Source organism: Hordeum vulgare, chromosome 3H (genome assembly GCF_904849725.1).
Source record: "Hordeum vulgare subsp. vulgare chromosome 3H, MorexV3_pseudomolecules_assembly, whole genome shotgun sequence".
In the NCBI taxonomy this organism is placed as follows: domain Eukaryota; kingdom Viridiplantae; phylum Streptophyta; class Magnoliopsida; order Poales; family Poaceae; genus Hordeum; species Hordeum vulgare.
The window spans coordinates 530,014,659-530,023,992 of NC_058520.1; the positions used below are offsets into that span (position 1 = coordinate 530,014,659).

General features: G+C 54.5%; 1 protein-coding gene across 1 annotated transcript; it reads right to left on the minus strand.

The window, feature by feature from the left end:
- Positions 1-710: 710 nt before the first annotated feature.
- LOC123444723 (probable LRR receptor-like serine/threonine-protein kinase IRK) lies at positions 711-4,510 on the minus strand. The gene is made up of 2 exons (XM_045121542.1): positions 3,025-4,510; positions 711-2,509 (listed from the first exon to the last, which is right to left on the minus strand). The coding sequence occupies exons 1-2, from the start codon at positions 4,413-4,415 to the stop codon at positions 1,048-1,050; spliced, it is 2,853 nt and encodes a 950-aa protein (XP_044977477.1). The 5' UTR covers positions 4,416-4,510; the 3' UTR covers positions 711-1,047.
- Between the last annotated feature and the right edge of the window lie 4,824 nt (positions 4,511-9,334).

Here is a 9,334-nt window from a genome sequence, read left to right on the forward strand (position 1 = left end):
TCAGTGCGTTGCTCATCTGGCTGGGCGCGACACCGCAACTGGAGCAAGCCTACCTCGAGCACTGGAGGACGGAGCACCAGCGGGCAGAGCGCGTCGAAGGCCTTCGTCTGATGGAGCTGGAGAAGGAGGCGGAGCAGGAACGACGGAGATGGAGGAGGCGCGCCCATGTTGCTGCGGTGCCACGGCCACCAGCATAACCCGCCTCGGTGGGACAGACGACGGAGGCGCAAGCAGCTGCATTCTAAAACACAACGTTTCCGTGGACCGGTCTTGCGCCTAAGCTGGTCGACCTCACCAGCCCCAACAACGCCGTCGCCTAGGGCCAGTGGCGGCGCCAGAATTCAAGTGGAGTGTATTCATTCTAAACCTGGGTATTCATTTGCAAAAATCTTCGGCGTTTTTGCTAAAACTTTCAATGATTTATCAAGAAATTCCAAGGTTTTATTAAAATCATGACTATTCACTTGCATGCCCTTGATTTTCATGTTTAACTAATGTAATGCGTTCGTGGACTCTCGCCGGCCCTCGTGACCGACAAGAATAGGTCAGACTAGCATTGCGCCGACCCAAACGTCGAAACGGACATTCATGTCCACTGAACCAACCCAAATAGACAAAAGGCGAACAAAATCATCGTCCGATTGGATCGACCCGTTCGAGTTGCCCTAAAATGACCACACATCGTAGAGCAAAAGACGCAGAGCAACATGTTTATGTAAATCAAAGTCACATTTATCAGCACAACTAGCTAAGAACACCATCAGATATCAGTCGTTTCAGGGGTGCCGAGATGTCGACCGACCGGCAATAGCCACGCGAGCAGGGAGAAGCTACAGTTTCATCCAAGGAATGAACCAAAGAATTGCAGAGAAGCAACAAAACAGCACTGCCAACCCCCTAACTTTTTAGAACCAAACTAGAAACTACTACAAGCATTCCACAACGCATCACCACCCCTCGCTCCCTCCCTTCTTCCCAACCGGGCATCATATATGCATCTAGTAGAAAAACAAAACCTCAGGCACACACAGAGTTCCAAAAGAGACCTCAGACCATCTCATCCCCTGGACTGTCCTGAGGGCTCCTCACCACCTCGAGTATACTCAACACCTCGCCCATGTCCGGCCGGTTTGACGGCACCTGCGAGGTGCAAACGAGGCCCAGCTTGATGATCGGAATGGCCTCCTCCATCACGAACTCGCCGCATAGCCTCGGATCCATGCAGTCCTCCAGCCTGCCTTCCTCCAGCGCGCTTCTCACCAGATCACATAGCACGACCACGTCATCTTCCAAGTACTCAACGGGCCTCCTGCCTGTCAAGATCTCCAATGCAAGCACACCAAAGCCATAGACGTCGCACTTCTCGGTGATCTTCACCGTCTTGCATGCGAATTCTGGCGCCATGTACCCAAGTGCACTCTGGATCTTGCTGCTCAGCACATACCGGTCCAGCATCGGGAGTAGGCTTGCAAGGCCATAGTCACCGACCCTGGGCTCACCATTGCTGTCCAGCAGCACATTGCTTGACTTGAGGTTGTAATGGACGACCCCATGCTGGTGGAGGTGCATCAGACCCCTGGCAACACCGATGATAATGTCAAACCTCTCCATCCAGGAAAGCGAGTTCTCTTCCGTGCAGTCATGCAGGTGCTTGTGCAGATTTCCTCCAGGGAGGTAATCGTAGATGAGCAGCTGCAGCGATGAAGTCCAGTAAAAGCCTCTCAGTGTGACGATATTGTGGTGCCGCATCTTGCTAAGCACCTTGACCTGTCGCTCAAAGTCATCTTTAGACTTGACCAAGCTAGACACAGTGAGCTTCTTGATGGCCACGGGCTGTCCATCTCTGAGCACTGTCTTGTAGACTGCACCAAAGCCTCCTCGCCCAAGCTCACAGTCCTTGTTCAACAAGGCATGCCCACCAGTGCTGAACTCGGGGCTGCCTTTACCAAACATGACAAGCTTGCCAGAGCTAGCATCATTCTCCGGGGATTGGCTTAGGTAATCGTCAGACAGTGCAACAGCAGGCTTTGGGTGGGAGGCGGCGGCACGGACACGACGGTTGAGCACAGTTACAGTGATCACTCCGATGGCAATGGCAGCGCCACCCGCGATGGCAATGAGGGTGGAGACGCTCAGTATGATTTTCTTGTGATGCTTGCTGCTAGGGGAGCTTGGTGAGGATTGTGACAAGGGGTTTGATGAGGAATTGGGGTTGAGTACAATCGGCTTCGGCATGACCGCACCGCAGGAATTGTTCTTCCGGGAGCTGCATAGGCCAGAATTGTCTGCTAGGAAGTAGTCAGGGATGTTGTCGAAGAAACGGCTGTTGGGGAGATTTCCTGATAGCAAGTTGTGGGAGACGTCAAAGACGTGCAAGCTGGGCAGATTAGATAGCTCCACTGGTAGGGTCCCATTCAGCTTGTTCTGGGAGAGATCAACAGCCTGAAGGCTGGTGAGGTTCCCCAGGGTGCTTGGAATCGGCCCTGTGATGTCGTTGTGCGACAAATCCCTGCATTACACGAGCATACTGTATCAATTAAAATGACTCCTAATATTCAGTCAGAATCAAGTAACTGGGTTCAGATTTGCTCGATACGTCGGCTTCATTTTTAGGGTATACTCATTAAGTCAGAATCAAGTAACAATAAGTTTAGATCTGTTTGATCAACTTGCAAGATTTTCTATCTGATTACAGTTTGCAAAGTTTGAAACAGACGCCCAGATTCCCACACATGCACATTTGACTTCAGTTTTAAGCGTATCCTAGAAAATGAACCGGGCACTGGATACGAGCAGGACAACATGACAGAGACCCACAATTTGCGGTTTAGGACTCCTAACACAAAACTCAAGAAATCGATGTCCTGTCATTTTCTACAACGTCTCTGGAACCTAGGAAACTGAAAGCAACCGAGGCATGCAGGGAAATACAAAAAACAAATAGACCTAGTCAACTTCACTAACAAGCAATCTGAATGGTGTCAAATTTAGTGCGGTAAAAAAATGAGCGAGAAATTCGCTTACAGTGCAACGAGGGAACTGCAGCTCCCAATCTGTGCCGGGATGCCGCCGGTGAGCGAATTGTTCCCCAGCCTCAGCACCCTGAGCGCCACCGCACCGCCAATCTCCGGTGGCACGCTTCCAGTTAACGTGTTAGCGCTCACGTCGAGCGCCTCCAGCAGCCTCATCGCACCAATGCCAGCAGGCAGCTGCCCCGATATGGAATTCGAGGACAGGTTCAGAAACTGCAACCCCGTGAAGGCAGTAATCTGCTCCGGGATCCCGCCCGAGAAAGCGTTGCTCGACAGGTCCAGCACATGCAACGCCAACGCGGCATCTCCGGGGACCTTGACCCACCCGCCGAGCTTGTTGCCGGCGACCGAGACGCGCTGAAGTGGCAGGCCGAACACCCACCAGGGGAGCTGGCCGGTCAGCGCGTTCCGGCTGAGATCAGCCTCCAGCAGGTTCTTACATTTCGCGATGTCCTCGGGGATGATGCCGGCGAAGCAATTGCCCGACAAGTCAAGCCGCTCCAGCGACCACATCTCCCCGATCCACGCGGGCACCTCGCCGGCGAGCGCATTGCTGCCGGCGCCAAGGAACCGTAGCGCGGTCAGCCTACGGAGAGAATCCGGCAAGCCGCCGGTGAAGAAGTTACGCCCGAGATCCAGCGATTTAAGAAGCGCCGCCTCTCCGACATCAGCCGGTATCTCCCCGGCGAAAAGGTTACGGCTCAAATCGAGCGCCCGCAGCGAGCTGCTCCGGGGGAACCCGCCGGGAACACTCCCCGACAGCGAATTCCCGGAGAGGTCCAGAGAGCGGAGCGAAGGCAGCGACCAGATACCGTCGGGTATGGGGCCAGCGAGGCGGTTGGAGGAGAGGTTGAGGGAGAGGAGCGAGGAGCAGGAGGCGACCGCGGGCGGGATGTAGCCGGAGAGGTCGTTGTGGGCGAGGGAGATGGAGCGGATGTCGTGGCATTGGGCGAAGAGGTCGGCGGGGACGGTGGCGGCGAGGCGGTTGGAGGAGAGGTCGAGGGAGCGGAGGCGGGGGAGGGAGGCGAGGAGGCCGGGGAGCACGGGGCCGGAGAGGTTGTTGCGGGGGAGGGAGAGGGAGAGGAGCGAGTCGAGGCGGAGGAGCGCGCGCGGGAGGCGGCCGGAGAGCGAGGCGGCGGGGAGGGAGAGCGAGGTGACGCGGCCCGCGCGCGCGTCGCAGCCGACGCCCGGCCAGGAGCAGGGGCGGTCGTCGTCCTCGGTCCACCGGGCGAGGCGGCCCAGCGGGTCGGCCACGCCCGTCTTGAAGACCACCAGCGCGAGCACGTCGTCGGTGAGCGCCGTGGTGGTGGTGGCCGTCGCCGCGGCCGCCGCGAGGAGGAGGAGGAACAGGAGCGGCGCGGGCGCGGAGGAGGAGGCGGCCATTGCGGCGGCCGGGGCGGGGAGGGGAGGAGGGGCGTGCGGGTGGTGGGATCACACCGGAGCTCTGTCCATTTGCGCGGAGCAGTTTTTGGTGCGGGCCGTCTGGGGAGGGGAGGGGAGGGGAGGGGGGTGGCGTGGTGCAGCGGGGAGGCTGTGAACTGTCACCTGTGGAGCAGGGGCAGTGGGGAGGACCCCTCCACCCTCCCCCTCCTTGCGGTATTAATGAGCTAGGACGAGTAGTAGAAACTATCAGGAATGGACAAAATGATTCGATTTATTAACTTTTCAGATTTGTTTCTCCTCCCTTTTTTTTTTGCAAATTTTAAAGATATTTTACAGGGAGAAAATGGCGCAATGTGGTCACCCCATTTCATTTACCAGGTGCATCACAGTCATTATTTGCTCAAGGAAAGAAAAACCACCCCTAATAACAGTATTACAGCAGATAAAATCGTCCTGTAGAAACCCAATCTTCTGGATTGATTGTCACCGACGGAAATTTAAGACATTTCCATTCACCCCTAGGTAACGCCAGAATTAATAACGCCATCACCGATATCACTATTATTATGACCCGATTTCACAACTTTGGATTGGGCCTCTGGCCGACGAATGTCTGCCAGATAATATTTTCTTTCTTTTTTTATCTTTGGTATGAACGGGCTACATTTTTACCTGTATAGCAAGGCTGGAGAATTTTTGGGTGACCAGACGAACGAAACCACTCTTCATTCCCTCCCGTGCGTGGGAACGCATTCACCAAAAAAAAAGGTTTATTAAGAGGTCCTGACGCGTGTCTGCGGAGGCTCTGAAGGTTGCTTGTATTGAATGCGGCCCCAACAACCTTCATTTATGTTTCAAAGAAGAAAAGAAAAGAAAAAACCTTCGTTTACACCGGCCGCTTTTGATCCGAATGGCAGCCGGCATTCATTGCGATCTGGAGCAGCGACGGAAAAGCGCAGGCACGAGCAGCACCGCACGGCAACCCAGGCGGTACAGCCACGCTGGCCCCGCCCGGTGAAGGGTGTGCAGTGCAACCTTTCAAATTTTCGGTGGAGTAGAATTCACCCGCCTTGCTTCCGTTTTCGTAGCGGCACGCCAGGGCTCCTCGTTTCAGTCCATTCCACTCCTTCCATCTGGGTTCATGGTCGCCCCGTTAATGGCGTTGCCAGGTTGGGTTGCCATGGCTTGTTTGTTTGATGCCATTGTTTAGTGCAAGGAGTAAGAGCAACTTCAATGGATCGATCGAAACGGATGATGAGCAACTTCAACGGATCGATCGAAACGGACGATGAATTTGTTCGTTTTTTGTCCGTTTGGACCGGTTGCCCGCCCGACATCCGTCATGTTTTAAATTTTGGTCGACAGTACGCCCAACGCGTCGATCCATTTCATGTCCGCAATCAACATATTAAAAAAAGGCCCGTGGCCGATCATGTTTCATGCCAGCGTCGGCATACAATGCCGGTTTTAAAAAATAGTACCACAGCTCATGCTGGCGCGCTCGCGAGCCGGCCGACACGCATGCGAGCACACAAAAAGGATGGGACTTGAATTCGACCATGCCATCGCGGCACCATGGTCATGCCATCACACGTGCCGACATCCAAAAAAGATGGCGCTCGCCGTCATAGTTAACTCCTCGTCGAACTTGAGCATGTCGGCATGCATCTTCTCGAACCACGACCTCTTCCTTGACGACACGGTGTTGAGATCCACCTTCATGATCTCCACCCCGGTCATCATGCTGGCAAGAGCCACTTCTTTGGCCTTGGTCTTGGCGTTGACGACCTCGATCTCTAGCATCTTGGCTTGCTTCTCCGCCTTCATCCCAAGCATCCGTGCTTGTTTCTCCGCCTCCATGTCAAGCCTACTCCTTTGGATCTTCCAAAAGGCGTTTATTTGCTCTTCTCTTTCTTGTCGGCGCTTCTCCTCCCTTGAGTCTTTCTTGGTGATCAGGCCCTTCACGGTTGCGATCAAGGCGATCGATGTTGCATCCCGCTTGTCCTCCTTCTTGGAGTTGGTCTTCCCCCTCGCCCGAGCCTTCTCGCCGTCCCCAACCTCCTACACGGCTTGCTTCCCACCACGCGACTTGAGGTCGGCATATTGCGCCTTGAACTTCTCCTCGTCTTTGATCACCCTAAAGCAATGGGAGAGGTTGAAGCATTTGCCATTGTGTTGGACCTTGAATGCCTCCAAAGCTTGTAATGCCTACAAATGTATTTCATGCAAGCATATTGGCAAAATGATATGGAAACGAACAACCAAAAGCATGTACTTAATGACACAAAAAGAGGGCGGCTTGCTAGCATACCATGTCTTACACGCCGATGCCGTTCACGGGGCGGGCCTTGACGCTCTCAAGAGTGGCACAAAACTTGTTGCACTCTTGTTGGATCACCCTCCAACGCTTCGAAATGGACACCCACCCGCGCGCGCTTGTTATTTGATACGGCGGAAACTTCTTGCGCTCACGGAACTCACGGTGAACACGAATCCCAAAGGTTGAATGCTTTTGTTTGGCGCCCGTCTTGGGGTCTTGCCCAATGTGTCTCCAACACTCGCAAAGAAGCTTGTCCTCGACCTCCGTGTATGCCTTGGTCCGCTTGCTCTTGCGCTTCGGTGCCGTCCCGTCCGCTTGGTTGGCGAGCTCGTCCTTAAACAAAGGCTCCGCTTCAATGTCGCACTCGTCCTCTTCCTCTAGCCCATAGTCCTCCGGAAACTCATGGTCGAGAGGGAAGTCGTCCAGGTCCAGGCCGACCTGATCACGCATGAAGCCGACCTGATCTTCATTGTAGCCTCGGCCATCCTGGCTTTGTGTCTCGTCGGAATCGAAGCCAGCGGCCTGCGCACCACCCTCGAAGATCATGTTCTGCATGTAGTCGTCGTCGTCCGCGGCCGGCATTCCGTCGAACAGGTTGCGCGTAGCCGGCAGCTGGTCGGCTGGCGTGTGCCACGCGCATTTCCTCGCGCCTCCGGATGACGAGCCACCGGCCACCGGTGTGGCGTTGAGGTCGATGGTCGCGGGCGCGGCGTGGAAGGCGCGACCACGCTCACCTCGGGCGAGCACTCCCCTGAGAGGCGGGAGGCCTGCGGGTAGACATGGAAGTCGGGCACTAGGTTGCAAACCGACGCGTGGGGCGAGTCGGGCAACAACGTCCGAGGGAAGGCGGATGATCCGGTGCTGACCGCGGCGGCCACAACGGCGTTGACGAGGCCGTGTTGGCTAGGGTTTAACCCCAACATGCAAAATGCCTCCCTCGTGCCTCCGGTCCTTCCTCTTGGCTGACTCCTTTGCCCGCTATTCGGGCGCATCACCTTCTTCGGCTTCGGTGCGGCGGCCTTCCGGGAGGCGCGAGGCTTGCCTTTGTTGGACGAGGCGAGGGAGGCCAGGCATGCGGTGGCATTGAGGTCGAGGTCGAGGTCGCCGTCCATGGCGGGCGTGGGGGCGGAGCGGACGAGGGGCGGGAGCGCGCGCGGGCGGGAGGGTTTTTGGGGGGAAATGGCGATGGATGCCACCGACCGGCGGGCCCGGGAAGAGGAGTAGGCGTGCGCGCGCGTCCGTCTCATGTCCGCGCCGACGCAAATCCGGCCCAAAATTGGGCCGGGAATGGGTCGACAGGCACACACCAAGCGAACGCGCGTCCGTTTGGGTCGGCGCGTTGGGCCGACTTTTGTGTCCGCGCCGACCCAAACCGACGACGGCGGTCCAAATGGGTCGCCCCATTGGAGTTGCTCTAAACAGTTTAGGGTTCATAGGAAACATCTTAACCACGATTCCTCCGGGGCTGCCCACACCTATTCGACCATTTAGGACTGTACAAATGAATCATTTCTTAGCAAGATATCATAAAAACATTAATAACTTAAAAAACTACTAGACCAATGCATTGTTTCTTAGGCTACTCCTAATGCTCCACATTATACAGGTGCTAAAGCTGCCACATAGGCAAAAAAATTTAATGTGCCAAGCTAATTAATACGAGAGAGATGAGTGTGGTGACCTCGGGAAGAAACAATTCTAAACACGTGAACCTAGGTAAAACACGTGCTTACCTGTTTAATGTTTCTTCTTGGGGTCACCACACTCGTCTCTCTTCTATTAATTAGCTTACCACATCATATATTTTTGCCTATGTGGCAGCCTCAGCACCGTGGAGCATGAGGAGTAGCCACTTTCAATGCATTGGTGCTAAGATGAGATGCTAAGCACATTAGTTTAGCAACTAAAGTCCCCAATGCATAGTTGCTTAGCTTATTGTAGCTAAGCCTCCTTATTTAATGCTTTTGCAACTAAAGTTGTGCATGCATTGGTGCATTTCTTTCACTTAATTCTTTTACCTAGGTTCACGCACTTATCATTGTTTCTTCCTCGGGTCACCACACTCATCTCTCTCCTATTAATTAGTTTGCCACATCAGATTTTTGCCTATGTGACAGCCTTAGCACATGTACAACGTGGAGCATTGGGAGTAGCCTTAGCTACAATAAGCTAAGAAACTATGCATTGGGGACTTTAGTTGCTAAACTATTTAATGTGCTTAGCGCCTTATCTTAGGTTGTCCGTAATGGGAGTGTTGTTGGGGAACGTCGCATGGGAAACAAAAAAAATTCCTACGCGCACGAAGACCTATCATGGTGATGTCCATCTACGAGAGGGGATTTCCGATCTACGTACCCTTGTAGATCGCACAGCAGAAGCGTTAAGAAATGCGGTTGATGTAGTGGAATGTCCTCACGTCCCTCGATCCGCCCCGCGAACCGTCCCACGAACCTTCCCGCGATCCGCTCCGATCTAGTGCCGAACGGACGGCACCTCCGCATTCAGCACACGTACAGCTCGACGATGATCTCGGCCTTCTTGATCCAGCAAGACAGACGGAGAGGTAGATGAGTTCTCCGGCAGCGTGACGGCGCTCCGG

What these genes read in the sequence shown, in the direction of transcription:
- LOC123444723 (XM_045121542.1), bottom strand. Translation starts at nt 4,415, where the DNA reads ATGGCCGCCTCCTCCTCCGCGCCCGCGCCGCTCCTGTTCCTCCTCCTC. An exon ending in TGCAGTTCCCTCGTTGCACT is followed by an intron (nt 2,510 to 3,024) that starts GTAAGCGAATTT and finishes CGTGTAATGCAG; the next exon opens with GGATTTGTCGCACAACGACA.